The sequence below is a fragment of the Hirundo rustica genome, chromosome 11, assembly GCF_015227805.2.
Source record: "Hirundo rustica isolate bHirRus1 chromosome 11, bHirRus1.pri.v3, whole genome shotgun sequence".
In the NCBI taxonomy this organism is placed as follows: domain Eukaryota; kingdom Metazoa; phylum Chordata; class Aves; order Passeriformes; family Hirundinidae; genus Hirundo; species Hirundo rustica.
In genome coordinates, this window is record NC_053460.1 from 10,888,990 (window position 1) to 10,907,728 (window position 18,739).

Here is an 18,739-nt window from a genome sequence, read left to right on the forward strand (position 1 = left end):
TGTATGTTTGTGTGGTTGTGTAGGTTATTTGTCAACATTCTTTTATCAGCCTCCCTATAGAACCACTGGGGACTTCAGTGGGAGGTGAGCAGGAGCACTGAGCCTGATCATTTGTTTGTCCCGCAGCACACGCTGTGCTCCTGCCAAGGAGGTGTTTCTGTCCCTTTACCTGCCCGAGGATCGCCATGTGTGACTAGAGCAGCTGCAGGACACCATCTAGTGGTGCCGAGCCCGAGCTAATTACAGACACTTGCTATTTATCTTTCCCCGTCTCTTTGTAGCTCAGATTTCTTCTCAAAACCACCGCATCCTCAAGGGGAAATTCTGGTCCGTTCCGAACTATCCAGAGCCTTCCCACACTGAACAGCTGAGCATCACATTGACCATGCCTTAAACGATACAGACATTGCACCCTGCCTTCTCCCACAAAGGTACAGGAAGGTGCTTGGCAATTTGGGGTTTGGATTATGAGCATGTATGGTTTTGGGGTATAACATAGGTATTGGGGAAAAAAATTCCTTACAGCATTTAGACTTCTGGGGGAAACAGATACAGAGTATCTAAAAGTAGAAAAAAAGGTATCTAAAGGCTATTTAGGCATGCACTAAACATAAAATGTTTGCTACAGGTACCACCCATAGTGAAAGAAATCTTTCATGAGATAAATAATACACAAAAAGCATTCTAAAGGCCTGATTAATCTCTTATACTGGTAAAAATACAAATATTCATTTAGTAGAATTATTTCACATTTGGTATGACTAGGAAGGGAATTTAAAAAGCATTTAAGAAAATGTATAAATTTTAAGAAAATTTATAAATAATAGACAAAGGCTTTTTTCTTGTCAGAATATTATTCCTCTAGTTAGGAAAATAGGAACCTCTGGACTATACTGGGGTTTGGAGAATTAACAATGTTCTGTTCAAAGGCCCGATAAAGTATTCCTCACAAGCCTTCATACCAAAGTCAAAATTATATTCCCATTGTAATATAGTTTTGCCACATCCTGAACATGTACAGTCAACACCAAAATGTTATGCAAGACGCAGAATTTTGCGGGATAAGATCTGTGACCTCTACAAAGCTTGTAAGTGAGGATTTCATTATCACCTTTCATTCCTCAGCAAGGACAGCATCTGATACAGGCAAGGCACCTGGATGAATGGTTAGGTCTGAAAAGCCCTCTGATGGAGGTAAGCACATAAAACAAGATTTCTGGGGACACAACCTTCAAAGGAGAGGTGGTGGGAAGAGATTTAGAGCAGGGGAAAAAAAAATAGATAGCAGGAAAGAGATTGAGAAAAAAAGGAGGTAACAAGTGACAGCTACTACTGCATGTAGCAGTGGAAGGTAGATAATTTAGGTTATGAGCCTAAAGGGAAGTTGTGTAGTACTTCAGTGGTGCAGGCAAAGAGCTTGCATTTGAAACACTGAAGAACAGGAAATTGCCAAAGGGTTTTAGAAACTTGCTTTAGCCAGAATAATAACGTTATTAACTGACTGAAGACATTAAAGTGGCATTTTGAGGACAGGGGATAGGAGAAGGTTACAATAATTGAGACAAAATGATAACCTCAGCATGGTATTTTTGCTCATAGCTTAGGAACAAAAATAAATCCACCCTACATGCATTGATTTTTAAAATTCCCTGTATTTTTATACTCGAGATAGCATGGATTTTGTTGTCACCTTCCAAACCTTGACAAATCACTTCAGTTTTGGCATAGCACTTTGGAAATTGTTCTACTGGGCTAAGAAAAAGTGTAATTACAAATAAAAACTAACTCCTGAGGTTCGTTCTTTTTTCCTCCTTTTCTTCAGCAAATTTTAGAGGCATATTTTGTATGCATATCTGTGTGCATGTATTAATATAAATTTACACTGTGTGTGGAGGTACCTGCTCAGCAATAGTATCAGATGCCGGTGTTGTTAATTTAAAAAGGAGGTTTAAAATGTGCCAGCAAGTGTGTTCCTGTGGCCAGTAAGGGCAGTGGGATGCTGGGGTGCATCAGGAAGATTGGGGGGTTATCCTGCCCCACTGCTCAGCCCTGCTGAAGCACAGCTGGAGCGCCGTGGCCAGTTCTGGGCTCCTCGGCACCAGAGGCATGGAGCCCCCGGAGCGGGGCCATCCAGCAAAGATGATCAAGGGACTGGAGCGTCTTTCTTACAGGGAAAGGCTGAGGGGGCCGGGGCTGATCACCTTCGAGAGGAGATGGCTGAGAGGGACCCTCAGCCCTGTCTGTCCCTGTCTGCAGCGAGGGCTCCGAGCAGGGACCAGGCCCTGCTCGGTGGTGCCCAGCAACGGGACAGGAGGAAGGGGCAGGAGCTGATGCCCAGGAAGTTCCACCTGGACACGAGCAAGGGCTTCTTTGCTGTGCAGGGTCCGAGCACAGAACAGACTGGCCAGAGGCTGTGGAGTCTCCCTCACTGCGGATATTCAGAACTGGCTGGACACAACCCTGTGCTCTGGGTAATTCTCCTTGAGCAGGGAGGCTGGATCAGATGTTCCCACAGTGGTCCTTTTCAACCTGACCCATCCTGTGATTCTGTGAGGAAAAATAAAAATAAAAAAAAAAAAAAAAATCGAGTTGAAAATGTTTTTAAAATGTCCATTTTTAGTAGCCTGTAGAAGGAGTGACGAAAGTCCATGACTGATTACGTCACCTCTAGTAGGAGGCTGGGGCTCTTGGCTCATACGGGCAGCGTTAGCTGTAAAATTTTGGAGAGGCTGAGTGGATGCCTCTGGGCACAGACACGGTGATCACCGAGCTGCAGCGCTGCGCGCCTGTTCCGCTGCCCCTCGCTGTCCGGTGCGAGAACGTGTCCGCGCGGCCGTGACGGACGGCACGGCCCCAGCCCCGCCTGTCGCGCCCTTTCCCGGCTCGCCCCAGCAGCCCGGCTATCGCTACCCCACACCCGCAGCCCGACCTCGGCCCGACCCTCCTCCCTCCGCGGCCCCGCCGGGCGGCGCTCGGGCACGGGGCGGTGCCGGACAGCCCAGGCCCCGCCCCAGGCGGCCTTTCGGGCCCGCTGGCCAATGGCACGTGTCTCCGCACTCCCCGCCGACCAATGAAAGCTGCTCATTTCTCTATGCTCCACCCCCGGCGGGTCCGGCCAGCGGAGAGAGTGACAGGTGCACCCGCGGGATCCCATTGGTCCGCTCTCCACGAGACGGACAGGTCATGAGACCAATTGTCGTGCGCGGGGCGGGGCCCGCAGCACCCGCCCGGCCGGCCCCGCGCGGTGACGGAGCCGGGGCGGCCCCGGCGCGTCAGGGCCCGTCCCGAGCTGTGAGTGGCGGCTGCGGCCGCGCCGCCCGCGCCGCGGGGCGGGACCGGGAGCGGCGGGCGCCGATTGGCCGCGGGGGGCGGCCCGGATGTGCGGCCCGAGGGGCGGGCGGTAAATGGGGCTGTGCCGGGGGTAGCGGGAGCGGCGGCGGCGGCGGCGGGGCCTTGGCCGCGCAGGTGAGCGGCGGAGCCCTGGCCGGGCGGAACGGAAGCGGTGGGCCCGCGGCGCGGGAGGGCGGCGGGGCTGTTGTGTCGCTGAGGGGCTGCGGGGTGTCTGCGCCCGCGGGGCCGTCACCTGCCGCCGGGAGGGGCCGTTGGGGTGTCCGCCCCGCGCGGCGTGCGAGGGGCACCGCGGGCTCGGGCAGCGCCGGGCGCGGAGCGGCTGCCAGCGGGGCCCGGCCCGGCGGCTTCCAGCCCTCTGTCCGTTGCTCCCCGCCCTGAGAACGGCTTCGCGCCGCCGCACGGCCGCGGCCCCGCCGGCTGACAGCTCCCTCTGGAGCGCCCTGTGCTGGGGGGCTCGGCCGGCCAACTCCCCACGTTCCTTAGGCTGCTGTGTCTAAGAGCGGGTCTCGTTGGCGTAGATTGCAGTTTCCTAGAGTACTGAACTCGTAGCAGCAGGTGTTAGTATGGAACGTGTAACCCGCCTGTGGAAGAGTTGGCGAACAGGCTCGACTGGTCAGTGTTCCTGTTCACCGCCACCAGCGGCTCCCCTGTTGTCCGGCAGGTTAAGGTGTGGGTGAACGAGGACCTCGGGTCCGAAGGAGGTCAGGAGTGGCTGTGCTGGGGAGAAATAAGTTCCAGTATGAACTGACAGCTACGTTTGCTGCACAAGCACGTAATAGTGTGTCTGCAACATGCAATGTTCTCTGGTGCTCTGCTGAGGTAGCTCAGTTTGCTCACAGGTGTAGGAGTAGTTCCCTTTGATTTGTTGATGTTTCCAGAAAATCTTTAGAAGAGTGCTCTGTTCCAGGCAGATAAAGTTTTCTTCACATTGCTTTAGTGTTTTGTTTGATCAAATAACTATGTTGGTGAAAAGAGAAAAATATGACACCTACTGTGCCAGTGGTTAAAATGAGGCTTTTTTTGATGAGAATATCTGATTAGAGAAGGAAAAGATGCAAAAGCAAAGAACTTTAATGTTACGGTTTTGCTAGTGATAGCTTTGTTTTTCTGAAGTCTTTTAAAGTGCTGGTGAAGTATCAGGCGACTTTACACTTGCTCTGACTGCTGGCATATATTGCATACCTGGGGAGTGTGGACATGAAGTTAATCCTGGCAGCAGGTGGCTTTTGGTCACAGTGTGGTGCTGTGGATAAGTCAAAAGGCCTTTCCAAGAAGCAATATTTGAAGTAGTGTTTCTTCAGAAGTTTGTGTGTAGTCTTTGTTTAGTTGCCGTTTTACTAAAAGGAAAGCACTAGAGAAGAAGGTAGCCGTGGGAGGAGGACAGCTTAGGAGGGTTGCTGTTACTTGTTATTTTTAAAGCAGGAGAAATCAGTAGAATGTACTTCTGAGTGGCACACTATCGAGCTGCTTCTGGATGAGGTACTGTGTATGTTGACAGTGTGAAAGGAGAGAGGGGGATGGTTTTGAATGTTTTTATTCCCTTTCCATAAAATGAGGAGAGAGTATTGGGTTATTTTGGGAAGCTGATGGTTTTAGTAGTTACAGCACTGGAACATACCGTAATGGTGGGTGCCTTGGGGTAGACACTGAGCCCTGTGTAGGAGTGAATGCCTAAACTGCCTAGAAATTCCACTTAATGATATCAGGACTTGGCTGTCCCTTGTCTGCTGCAAACACAGTGAGAAGTAAGATAGGCAGTCTAATGTGAATTTGCTGTTACTTGGTTCTTGTGCTCAGTACTGATTTTAATAATTTCTGTGATTAACGATGGGTGGTAGATTGCAAGGCGAAGGTACTAGAGAGCATAAGCAGTTGTGGATGAATTTCCTTTAGAGCTATAGTTTCCCACTTCCTTGCTGCATGGGAGTGAATGTGGTTAGAAGTAAACTCTTAAAACACCTTGAAAGGTCTCTTAAATGGCCCTCCTCTGGGAAACTTTTACTGAGGTTCTGAGTTGTCTGCTGTAAACAGTATTTTAACAGAGGTATGAGACTGGAGGCAGTTTAACAATAAATTTAGGATGATACTATGTATGGCAAGCAACTGGATAAAAGACGTCTGTGCAAGACAATCTGTGGAAGTTCTTATTTAGCTTAACTAGAGCTAAAAATACTGTTTTATTTGCTCTTAATAGCATGTAAGTAGGCAAAGCTAGAAGTATACTGAGATACATAGCTGCTTTCTGAAGGGTAGATCTGGTGACTGAACTGCATCTAACAGCAGGTACCAAGCTTCTAGAAAAGTTCCCTGTTTCCCTGGGAATAGGTTGGGCTGGTTTTTTTACCTACGTGTGTCATTCTTTGTCCTGCTGACTCCTTTCCTCCTGGATCTGGTTCCGGGATAATGCAGCCTCTATTACCTAGTTGTAAAAAACACCGGCCCAAAACAAACAAACTAATCCTGCTCCAATCCCGTAATCACTCCAGATTCCAGCTATTTGTCTTCCAGCCTGTACCTCAGCTTCCAGCACTTTTCCCTCTTGTCAGAGCTGGAGCGCTCAGGTGCTCTTTGTGTGTCAGTTCCTCCACCCTCTGGTTACACCACAGTTTCCCAAGGAAATGTCTCGTACCTTCCTGGCCCAGTGTCTTCCTGTCTTACTTAGTCTGGCTGGTTTGATGGAAAAGCCTGTGGCACAGCCCTGTGGCATGACTCTGCTTTCCAGACAAGAGATGGGGAAAAGTGAAAACATCTTCTCCCTGCTCTCACAGCGCAGTAGCTGTGCTTTGACTTTCTCTCTTCAGTGGCTCACAATGTTGTGAAACTCTGTCTGCTGAAGGGGAAAAAATACCTGGAGGTACCTGTTGTTCATTGGAGTGTTTGTGATGATTTTGTGTGGGAAAATTAATTATTTTTCATCACTTTTTCTGAAAGGTACTTGCATTATTTTGAATGCTTGCCTACTGCATAGCATAGAAGCTATGATTTGATATTGATGTTTCTTTTAAATTTTAGAATTCCTAGACTTTGTTTGGGTAAATAGTCTGGGGTGGGTTTTTTGTTATTGTGTTGTTTTGTTTTTTAATAAGATTGGCACTTATTTTAATTTTAGGAAGATTTTGGTCATAATGTTTCCATTTTCTCTATTAACTAATCAAACCAATGGTGAACAGATGCTGCCTTCCTTAATGTAGTAAAAATGTGGTGTTGACCACAATAGAAACCTGTGTCACTGGCTCTGTCTCTCTCACATCACATTAGCTTTTTGATCCATGTTTTGCAACTTTCTATTAAAGAAACTGACTAAAGTGCCTCAAAACCTTATGTGATGGAGCCAAAAATGGGAGGGTGAGATGAGGAAGGAAAGTAGGAGAACTGGAGAGGAAAAAGAGTGGAGGCAATAGGGTGTGCCAGACAAGAGGTGCTATGGATCAGAGTTCTTGAACGAGCAATAGCAAGACTTAAAAAGGAGAAGAAAGCAAGGACATACACAGTAGATGACACTGAAACTCCAATAGTGCTGAAGTCCTTGTTATTGGGCTGCTGATCTAAAGAACACTAAGCCTTAGTGCTCATAATGAAACCATTAAATAAGCCACAGAGAAACTTCTGTGCTCTATGGCTTTGTCTATTCCTGGTGGTGTTCCAATGCAGATGAAAACAAAATGACACATACATGATGCAAACTCAATGAAAGGATCATCTCTGTCACTGGGAATGACAGAGAATTTCTCAAACTAGGACACTTCAGAAATGTGCAAAGTCAACAGTGTCCGTGAGGGACAGCACTTAGCAGGGCCATGGTTCTGTCTGGTGCTGGACTGAAACAGGGAGGTGATAACTTTAATATTTGCATTTGTAGAGGATCTTCCTGAACTGTACTGAGCCAAGAGATGATCCTTTTGATTCTTCTCATTGGTGAAATGAATGTGGAATGCAGAATGTAGAGTCTTTTTCTAGCAGAAAGGAGGCGGAGATTCAGGTGCAAAACCAGATGTGTTATGTTTCTGGAGCATATAATAGAGCTTTGGCATTTTTAACTGTTATTGGTCTTACAATGGCACATGAAGTTTTCTTCTGAAGTTACAGAAAGATAATGCTGACTGCAGAATTAGATCTGAATCCTATTTATATACTGAGTCCTGTTTATCTATTAAATGCATGTTCATTCTGTGTACTTTTAGGTGATAAATCCAAAGGGCCTGAGGACACTCTGAAAACACCAAAAAGTGCCAGCCCTTTATTTGGAATACACGTTATGAACCCTTTCTGGAGCATGTCTACAGGTTCTGTGCGCAAGGTATTTAATGAATGGATGCCTGAAAGTGCTGTCATGCTTGGGAGGGGTGGTAGCAGTGCTGGAAAAACATCAGGTGATCTGCAAATGGTGTTTTACTGTGCATTTATCCCGAGGGTTGTGATCACCTTCAGTAAAAGTGTAAACTAGCTTTGAGCTGTGTTAACTGGAATGTGCCTGTGCACAGAGTGTACTCCAGAATTTGTTGACTTTTTTTATCGGAAGCATCTTTAAATAGGAAATGGGAAACAATTTTGTTCAAGTGACGGAAACACTTTTTTATTAGGATGTTTTAGTGCTTGTATAGAGCTTAGCCATAGCATGTGCAATGAGCTTTGACAAAACTATGCCTCCGTAGTGCTGTTGCTACTTGAGATTGTAACAGTAATGAAAGCATGGGAGTTCTAGGGTGAATCACTTCCCAGGTGGTCAGTAATAGGGAAAATTATGTAACATTGGTCATGAAGCATTGTTACTAGTACAGGTCTTGGACCCTTCAAAACTCCTTCTCTTAAATCCTGCCTTTAGTCACCACACGTAGCCTAAGCACCAGTCTGTCGCCTGCACACTTCTCTTGGCACTCTATAGAGTGATTCTGGGGTCTCTGAGTAGTACAGTGTTTGTTGGCAGTGGTTTTTTTCTTTCAAGAAAAGGCAGCAAAGGCCTAGAAAGGTTCTTATAGTAAAACTATTTAATCTTGATACAACTGCCAAGTGGTGATTCTTTTGCTGTGGGGGGGAGCTATAGGATCAGTTCCAAGTGTTATGTTGATGTCTTAAGCAGAGGGAGAAAGTGAAATAGATAAAACTTGGGTTTTTCAGCTCAGTTTTACTACACTGCTTTTAAAGAGTCTTTGAAGTCTATGGTGTAAGGATGCTTGTCAGTAGAAATGATTTATCTTGATGCACTGTGTGCTAGAAATAGATTGACTTGTAAGCTGATGTTGTATACTGTCTGGTTTCAGGTTCTAAATAAATGTAAGCCTCCTTAAGCATTTGTCCTAATCTGCAGATTTCCTATCCAGCATTGAATACTTTTGTACTTGTAGTTTGTGTTAACTTGAACAAAAGTGTATTTAAAAATAAAATGCAAAGGGACAGCCCTCCATGCCCTTCCTCAAGCAATAGATCACCAAGACCCAAGATATGTTTCATTGGCCTAACTTGTAATTACCACAGTTTGGTTTAAACCTGTGTTAAAATATGTTCATATGTTAAATGTGTCTGAAATATGGCCTGTGATCTCATGGTTCTCCCTTGATTTGACAGAGATCTGACACTGAAGAGAAAGCATTGAGTGGAGAGCTCCGAACCAGTCCCCTGCGAGCCTCTGCAAAGAAACAGTTGCCTTCTATCCCAAAGAATGCAGTGCCAATAACCAAGCCTGCTTCACCTGCCACCTCCTCCCAGTCCACAAATGGAACACATGCTTCTTATGGGCCCTTTTATTTGGAATACTCTCTACTTGCAGAATTGTAGGTTTTCACTTTTACCATCTTTTTTAGGTCACTGGGCTTATGCTTCATTGGGGAAAAAGCCCTGCAGGGGCCTAGTTCTTCTATGGTGTCTCTGTCATAGTCCTTGAAGGCAGTAAAATGTTGTCTGCAGAGTTCTTTTTCTGGAGCAGCAGTCTTGATCTCTTGAGGCAGAAAGAGAGATGAAAGATGAGATTTTAAGGGGCATTTTTAGATGTCATTCTCTGAATTACTACATTTCTTAATCTTGAAGTAAACACATTGTGAGTTTAGGTATCCTGACCAGTTATCCTAATGGCTTTTTGGTCAGAAATACCAAATATTTGAAACAAGTATTAAAATAGAAACAAGCAGATGTCGAGTGGGAAGGTGCTTATGAATATATGGTGCTATCTAACAGAGGATGTGGGAGCTTCCTTCAGTTGTCACATGAAACACTTGAACACTGCCTGATACAGCTGATCAAGTGGATGTTGGGAAGTCTATGTTCATTTCTGTGATATTTAATACAAAACTTATGAGGGAGTAGTTGCATTTCACCCAGTCTAGTGATTTCTAGGCTGCTGTGGGAGCATAAAAATCTCTGTCCTATAAACTTTCCAGTTATATAACTGGTTAGTGCTACAGAGCTGAAAGGACTTCCTCTGTAATAGACATGCTGGATTCCCAAGTATGTACTGCCTTTTGGAATGAAATCCCTGGAGTCCTTATGCAACACTGAGTCTCAGTTCTTGTATTTAACTGTTAGATTGAAAGTGAGAACTCTTAAAACATTTATCTCTTTTTTGAGGAATTGACTCTGACTTTTTAATTCGAGAAGGATGTTTTTCTTATAAGTAAATATTTTGGTACTATAATGCAAATTCATTACTGGGGAACTAATAACAAATACTAGGGAAATGGTAAGCAGAGAACTGTGTTAATGTTTTGCTTTAAGGTTGTTGCTTATTTGTGCAAGCATGTAGAGTTCAGTTTAATGGATCCATATGCCAAGTAACTGGAAAACCTGTGAAGTTAATAATTCGGTTTTTGCTTTGTTTTGGCCATTGCCAGTGTAATTTCAGCTTGATCTTTCAGCAGCATAGCGAGCTACTTGTTTAAAATTGAGGCTGAAGTTTGGTCACGTTTCAGCAGCAACTACAATTGATTGTGAATCTGTGTTCAGAATTACTGATTTTTTTTCTTCCTTACTTTGAAACTGGGGACTCAGTAGAAAATAGTAAATTTCTGTACTGACATACATTAAATGCATCTACTGAGAGAAGAGTTTTATCAAGAGGAATAGTGTTCTCTGCTAGTAAGTCTTTAAGTGGAGTGGTGCCAAAAGCAGGAGGGCAAGAGTGTGATTTCACTATATTTGTCACCTTCTGTGAGCAGCCTTGGGAACTGGGAGTGAGTTTGTGGAAGAAGGCCCTGTTGGGCTGTGGGTGGTGCATTCTGTGTTTGCTGTGTCAGTGTGGTTGTGGAGCTCTCTGAATGCTGACTCTGATTGCAGTACCTTGGTGGTGAAGCAGAAGCTGCCAGGTGTCTACGTGCAGCCCTCCTACCGATCAGCTTTAAGTAAGTTTCAATTTAACTTTTAAATTGCTTTGTAGACATACATTTTTTTAATTCTTTCACTCAAGCAATCTTTCTCACTTGCAGTGTGGTTTGGTGTGATATTCATAAGACATGGGCTCTACCAGGATGGTGTGTTTAAGTTCACTGTCTATATTCCTGATAATTACCCAGATGGAGACTGCCCGGTAAGTGGTTGTGCCTTGGCTTTTTCTTCTTTCCTGGTGGTATAAGTATGGCTTTTTGTCGAAGCTGATACACCATTTAGCTTCCCTTTTCCTTGAACTCATTTTGTTCACTTGATTTGGCTTATTTGCTATGTCTTGTACACATTTGCAAACCCACTGTGGAGGAATTGCGTTACTCTGATTACTGAGACTGGTGTGAACTTCCTGAGGTCAGATATATTAGGGTGTTAAGTAATCAACCTCTTGATTTGTTACTTCCTCAGCAGGAACTTAGACTTGAAGCCCTTAAAAGGGGTATTAGAATTCTAAGTGGTGATATAATGGAATGTAAAATCCAGACACCTGTGCTGTGCTTGTTATAATACTGCAGGATATCTTGATTGTCTCTTCTAAATTACGTTGAAGCAAAGAACTAAAAGTTTGAGGAGAACATTGAAGCAAAGGGAGAAGGAGATAGGTAGTATGGTGTATACCATCTCTGCTTTCTTTTTTGTGAAAAGTTTCCAAGTTATTAGACCAAATTTAAAATAAAAATTAAAAAATACTTTGTGGCAGTGTGCCACTTCAGAGCAGCTTGTCCTCTTGGCCACACTTCTTTAAGAGGAAGATTTGAGGGCAGGTGCACACAACTGCTGTGTTGGGTAGCTGCCTGCTTGGTGTCAAGTTTTATGTAAAGCTATCATCTCTAAAAGAACAGAACTAGTAGCAAACAGTATCTTTTAAGGTTAGACTTTAGTATCTCTTAGCCAGACAACATTGTTTTGCTAGGAGAGGGCTTTAGAACCTTTCTCTTGAGACTCACTTCTTGTTTGGAAAAATGAACTCTGGAGGAAATGAGCTCTACGGGGCTGAAGACACCAAGGTGTCATAGCACAGTTTACTTAAAAGTGTGTAAGGTAGAAGAAAAGTATTGATTGTAGCTCAAGTATGTAAAAAGCTTTCAGTCACAAATAGCTAAACCAGAAAAACTCCTTTAATCTGTTCTTATCTGATATTATTACCTGTGTTGGCACTAGTGCCTGTTCAGTTAACTGGATTAGTTTCCTGATTTGGTGATATCATGTAAGAGAGGACAAGACCTTGCATGTTCCACAGGTGTGTTGGGTTACAGTTTCACAGCTGGTAGCAATCACTAGCAGTTGTTTTCTTTTAATACAGTAACAATTAGTATTTGGAACATTTGACTGACCTTCACCCAGTGGTGTTAGCATTAGGATTGAAGTTGTCATAATGATTTTTTTTTTTGTAACGCAGCGCTTGGTTTTCGACCTGCCTGTCTTCCACCCACTAGTGGACCCTGTATCTGGTGAACTGGATGTGAAAAGAGCATTTGCAAAATGGAGGTTAGTGCTGCCAAACTGATGGATAATTGGAAGAGTTTTTTCCATTCTTCATTGTGCTTTGTTCTTTTTAGGAGAAATCATAATCACATATGGCAAGTGTTAATGTACGCTCGCAGAGTCTTCTACAAGATTGATACAACCAGTCCTCTGAACCCTGAGGCTGCAGTGCTGTGAGTATCTTCCATGTGTATGGGCATGGCCTCTTAAGAGCTTTTGGCATAGGCTTGCAGGAGCAAGAGGTTTGGAAAACTGTCCACTCGTGGTCTCTACCTCCGGACTTGGTTGTGTTAGGAACTCAGGTTGGGGTTTGCCAAGTCTGTGCTTCTAGAGCAAACTTGTGGCTCCTTGCAAGTACTGAACACTACTTTATTCTGTCTTGCAGGTATGAAAAGGATGTTCAGCTATTCAAAAGTAAAGTGGTAGACAGTGTCAAACTATGCAGTAGTCATTTATTTGATCAGCCCAAAATAGAGGACCCCTATGCAATCATGTGAGTACTCTGATGAAATTCACCCTGTCCTAATGTTTTGAGAGCAAGTTTTGGTGTTGCTGCTGATTGCAGCCTTTCTCTGTCGGGCTAAGTGACCTGCTTTTGTTTTGGAAAAATTCTCAAAATAATAACCAAACAAACCTTAGAAGAAGCAGAAAGCCCTGAAGCACCCACCTCCCTCAGGCAGAAATGCCCATGATTTAATACTGCTTTCTGGCTTTCCTCAGCTCAGTTTGCATGACTGTAGCTTTGGTCAGAGTTGTAAAATCCTTCTAAAGCTTGCCTGCATGGGGGCTGGAGCAGTCAGCTTCATGGTGAATGTGAGTGGTTTTTCATGTCACTTGTGCTGAATTTCCAGTTCTCAGAAATGAAAACCTAAACGTTTATTGTTGAAAAGATCCATGACAATATTAATTTAGTTCTTAACTTTGTTTTAATGCCACTTATAATTTACTTAAAATTCAACAAACTAAACTAAGGAAGATCACTTCCTTCTGCTCTCTCTGTGCTGTAGTTTGCAAAAAATGCCAAGTAAGAGTTAACTATTCTTTTTCCATAGTTTTTCTCCATGGAATCCAGCTATACATGATGAAGCTAGAGAGAAGATGTTGACTCAGAAGGTACGTGCAAAGTTCACATTTTCACTCTAGGAGGGGTTTATTGCCTGATACAGGAAGAAAGATTCTCTGTGTACTAGAGGGACCTTTTCCCACCCCTCTTTTGGCTCAGCAGGAATGCTGGAACTGCTGTGGTCTCCTAACGAAGCAGTTATGTCACTGCTCTAACTTCAGTGTGTTAAGCAATTAGTCACTTAGCCAGAGAGCTTTGTTAGTACAGCTCTTGGCACAGAGCAGATTTTTTTGTTGTTTGTGGATGGAAGGGATGAAGAGATTCACTGGCAGCCTGTTAGCTTGTCCTGCACTTGTCATGGCTGTTACCATTTCCGCATTACCTGGCAGTACCCAGCTTCTTTGTTTTCTTCTGTTGAGGGATCTTTCATTATTGAATCAAAGCTTCAGCACTTTTCTCCTTGCAAAGTTTCTGAAGCAGCACAAGCACAGTCTCTTGCTCACTTCTCTAATGGCTGCTGATTTCTGATGAGATACCAGCTCACCAGAGGGTGCTGGGAGTTCCCTCCGTCACAGACTGCTCTTACTGACGGAGCAAGAACATGTTGGCTCATAGAGCTTTCACCTGATGGGTGATAGGATGTGATTTGGGATTTGGACTATTCATGTTTTGTTTTTGTAATTACTGCTTTGCACTTGACAGGAGCTGGCACACAGCAATTCTGAGTCTGTGCTGAGTGGCCTGGCAAGTCAATCCACTTGTAGTACAAAGGGTTTCTGAAACAGTGGCTGCTGTCATAGCTGGGCTGGCAAGGAAATGTGCTCTGAATGTTTTGGTTACTGACTTGGCCTAAAGCTGTGTTATGGTTTGCTGGGGTTTTGTGTAATGAAAAATTATTTTTTTGTCAGTCGAACTTGTCTTCCGCACTGCAAGCTTTACCTCACGTCCTTGCATGTCTCCTGGCACGAATGAGGTTTATATCTTAATACAATACACTGCCTGAGCTCAGTGCGGCAGTGCTCCCAACTGCCAGGGTCACATTAGAGCCTTGGAACACACAGGAAAATATTTTGGCCAGATTGATTTCTTGATGTTCTTACAAAACTTAAGAAGTAGTTTCAATACTTTTTCTCATCCCTTTTTCCTTCATTTTTCACCTCCTTCTTATCCTTTAAATCAAAGAGAAATAACAGGTCAGAGTGCTTGAGATGGTAAGGGTCTGATGTCTCAGAGACTGATAGCCAACAGTGACCTTTCTTTTGTCTTTTATTCTTTGGAGATGTCTGATTTGCTTTCAGGTGAAAACAAACATCTTCAGTATCTATTGTGTGCATGGTACTTAGTTGTTCCAGTCGTTTGTTGATAGGAATGGCCCAACTTCTGTGCTGTAGATGTTTCTCAAAATGTCAGTGTAGCTGAGAACATTCCCTGTAAAAATGAGTTCCCAAGCCTTCTTCCAGTCCTGGGTGTTTGTTTATTACCCCTGAATTCCTATTCCTTGGGAAACAGCTAGGCTGTTCAGGAAGGGCAATGATGTCCCAGTTCCCTGCTGAGCACTTGGCTTTTCCAAGGTGTGGTTCCTGTGTGCAGCATGGGAGAGGCGGCTGCCACTGCCAGGCTCAGGCTTAACTCATCCCTCTTGCTTGCTGTTGTCCAACGTGCTATGCCAGGTCTGTCACACGCTGTCACCTTTGGCACAAAGCACGGGGAGGGGCAGAGGTGCAGGGTCTTGGCCTGCTGCCTTAATTTACTTTGTCAAGTAAAAGACTTTCCATGTTACAACCAAGTCTGCTCATGCAATTATCACTTTGTAGAGCTCAACACTTAATTCCAGGTGTGATGTAGTGGTTGTACACTTCCTGGTATTAAAATAGCACTGAAGCTTTTCTTGCTTTGGCTAGCTAGAGTAGATGTCTAATTTACTGATCTCTAACCCCATTGAATCTACAGATGCTCCAAGTTGTATCTTTCTTCGTCAATTTGAAGCCTTTTTTTTTTTCCGTCTTCTAAATTGCAGTAGTCAGTTCAAAATGTTTGTTGCACTGTTGGATAATAATTGCTGTTCAAGCACTTAACTGTGACAAATGTTGAGGGAAGGGAAAGATAGGACCATCCTTGGAAAGCATTAGGAAACTCCCATGTTTAGCAGAGGCATTCATTGCTGCTTTGGCACATTAATTTGGATTCCCAACCACCTGTGGGGTGCAGTGCTCCTCCCCAGCACACCCAACATTGCCAGGCAGAGCTACAGGTGTGGTGCTGGCAGGGGGTTTGGATTGACACTTTGTTCTGTAGAACCAAGAAATGTGGTGAAGAGCAGTGCAGTGAGGCTGGGCTGGGTCCTCCAGGCAAAAAGAGGTGGGATAGGGCAGCTGTACCCAAGCAAAGTCCTTGAAATTCCTGTAGTGTCAGGGTAGTGCTGCAGATGCCACACCCATTCCCAGAAATTCAACTAATGGCCATCTTACTGTTCTTCTTTGAGGAGAGGAAATGGTGCAAGCCTCTTTTGTGCCTGTATTTGCTAAAAGTAAAATGGATGGAGGGGAGTTGAGAAAGTTTGGGTGTCTAAAAATTGTAACTTTAACTTTGTTCTCCCCAGAAGAAGCCGGAAGATCAGCACTGTAAAAGCATGCACGTCTCTGGCCTGTCCTGGGTGAAGCCTGGCTCGGTGCAGCCCTTCAGCAAAGAAGAGAAGACGATGCCCACTTAGCTGTCCTGGACACTGGTGCACAGAACACTTTCTGGGGGTGGAGGGAATGGAACGGAGGGAGAAACAGCAAAGCAGCAGTTTCCTTCTTGACTACGGATTAGTAAAACCCGAATGGTAGCAGTGACTCCAGTAAACCTGTTCAATGGATTACTGACTCTTAATGTTTTACATATGCATTAGGTTTTAAAGGCTTGCCTGGAGTTTGGAAGTCTCTTTTGAACACTACAGTGCTTCTACCTGAAGACTGTCTAGGATGGGTAATTCCTCAGGGCTCTGAAATGCCTGGAGGTTTTGGGTTGGTTTTTAAGCTTTTATTTTTTTCCCTCCAGGAATAGCAATTTTTTAAGAAGAATCTTAAATTACTGGCGGAAATATTAGTATTGGAAATACGATGCCAGAGTTAAGCTGTGTTCATGTAAACTAATATAGCAGAGTTAAACACTATATTTAATGGTTTTAAATACTTTTGGTTTCTATTGTAAATATGTTAGGATTTGAAATTGTAAATAGACGGTTCATTGACTCCATTTAGCACTTTCCAGAAGTAAAGCTGGGGATGATGTATGATGTATTATTGATTTGTAAATGGATACTGTCACTAAAGCACACATTAGTCTGACAGGGTGAAAGCAGAATGTCAGCCTTGTTAGACTTTTTGTACAGAAACACTAAAATCAAAGCTTTTAATGGTTGTCTCTTGAGCTAATAAAGTCTTAGAGGGTTTTAGATTTCCCTAGGTGTCCAGGGCATTTCTTAGGATATCTTGACTAATGTGTGTTAATAGTGACATCTTAAACTGAATGTGCTCTAGCTTTTGTCCCTGTTAGTCTGTGCTGTGGACACTTAGTGAAGAGTGGGAGCACCTGGCCACACAGGTACTTGTCTGCATAGGTGTTTGTGATGCTCGTGGGGTGTACAGAAGGGACTCGTGTTCCACACACAGGAAAACCTCTCCAAAGTTTGAGTGAACTTGGGGCACAGTCCTCCTAATGCCCCAGCCTGGTGTGATGCCTTTTCTTGCCTCCCAGGACTGTCCTAATCAAAACCTGTAGTGTTAACCCCTTGGAGCTGGGCTGCTTTTTCTTTGACTCCCTTTGTACTCCTGGCATTAGTGCCAACCAACTGCCTTGGAACACCCTGTAGTGGTGTTTTGGGAGGGTGGGCAGTGATGTGGGGTTTGTGTTGAGTCTTTTTGGGTTTTGTTTTTAGCTGACACGTTAAATTCACTGGTCACTTGCAAACTGTTCTCTTTGAAAACAACTTCTTGGCTTCTAAGGAGATAGACAATTTCCCAGTAGTGTCACGCAGTCAATGACAGAAAAACCAGATGGTTTTGTGGCACTTGCTTCCATCGGTGTTCTGAGTGACATTAATGTCCCAAGAGCCTCAGTATTCTGGACACCTGGCAGGTTATGAGGAATTGAAAGCACCTAAGAATTGCCACTGCCTGATCAGATTTGCAGTAGAAGACAGGAATGGAGGAACTGATTTGAGGGTGAGTTTGTATTGCCTGGAAAAGTGCTGCTGCATGCCTTTCAAAGAAAGGATGTGGGAAAAGTTTGAGGGTGCTTGTACTGGCCTGGAATGTTGCCACTAAAATACTGTGAAATGAGTTCTGTTACTGCTGTTGTCTTTTATTGGGAAAGCTGAAACTGAAATGCTGCAGGCTTACCTGGGGCAAGGTTTTAGTTAAAGGTTTGGTGGTGTGAAGGAGATGATGGGCCTGGCCTTGGGCACATGAATTGCTCGGGCAGGGGCAGGCCTGGGGCTAAACCGGACTGTGACAGCTCCTCTTGATTCAGTTTTATGGTTATTCAGAAGCCTCTGTTATAAATCACTGACTTGCACGTTTCTTAAGGCAGTCAGGTGAAGGACTGGTGTAGAAGTTAAATCCCTTCTAGTCTTGGGCCGCTCTTTGCTCTCTGCTGCAGGGCAGCCCCAGCTGCCAGTGCTGCTGTTGGCCAGGAAACAGCAGCTGGCAAGAGCAGTGCCCAGGAGGAATGACAGGGTAATGCTGGGAAAGCAGTGGTGATTGGAGAGTTTTGTTTCTCTCCGAGCTGTCACAGACCCCTGCAAGGCTGCTCACTAGGCTGGATTACTCCAAGCGGTTTGTTGAGAATAATTTAATTAGAGGATGCAGAATTTTGTTTGGTTTAGAATGAATAATCTGAAAAACTACTCTTTTTATTAGACTGGGAAAAGGGAGAGAGAATACTGTGTATTTTTGTAATCAGATTTGTGTATTAAAAGAAACTATTCCATGAGCAAGGTAGGTGAATGAGTACTGAAACAGCGCCATGGAAATCAAATCCTTTTCTCCTGCATTGTGCTATGTTTTTCTTAGAACAGGTACATAATTTGATAAGAGTAAGGTCTGTCCAGTACTTTGATAAGGGATGTTTCTGAATATCGTCTTTAAATTCTGAACTCTCAAAGAACATTTCCAAGGGGTCTGTAAGTTGCACCAGTGGAATTTCCTGCTGAGGTTCAAACTGTTCTAAGTCAGGAAAGAAATGATTTGAAGCCACTTCAGATTTTTCTTTAGTAACAAGTTTACATAACTTTTTTTTTTTCTTTGGGACACCTCTGTTGAAGAAAATGCTAAAAGAAACAAAACCACAACAATTTCAAAGTAGAAACTACACCTTCTATCTTTTATTATTGACAGCTGAGGGCAACCTAACAATTTCTTTTCAGAAAGGAGCGGCAGTTGATGGAATAGTCTCAGGCCCCCTAGGTAAAAAGGCAGAGGAAGGAAGAGT

General features: G+C 44.2%; 1 protein-coding gene across 2 annotated transcripts; it reads left to right on the top strand.

The window, feature by feature from the left end:
• The first annotated feature begins 3,380 nt into the window (after positions 1-3,380).
• AKTIP (AKT interacting protein) lies at positions 3,381-17,589 on the top strand. 2 transcript variants are annotated; one of them, XM_040074928.2, is made up of 10 exons: positions 3,381-3,465; positions 7,533-7,648; positions 8,914-9,119; positions 10,615-10,679; positions 10,764-10,864; positions 12,119-12,207; positions 12,279-12,377; positions 12,590-12,697; positions 13,257-13,317; positions 15,867-17,589. In XM_040074928.2, the coding sequence occupies exons 2-10, from the start codon at positions 7,607-7,609 to the stop codon at positions 15,975-15,977; spliced, it is 882 nt and encodes a 293-aa protein (XP_039930862.1). In that variant the 5' UTR covers positions 3,381-3,465; positions 7,533-7,606; the 3' UTR covers positions 15,978-17,589. The 2 variants fall into 2 exon arrangements, with proteins under 2 accessions (XP_039930862.1, XP_039930863.1); XM_040074929.2 differs by having other exon boundaries at positions 15,870-17,589.
• The last annotated feature ends 1,150 nt before the right edge of the window (positions 17,590-18,739 follow it).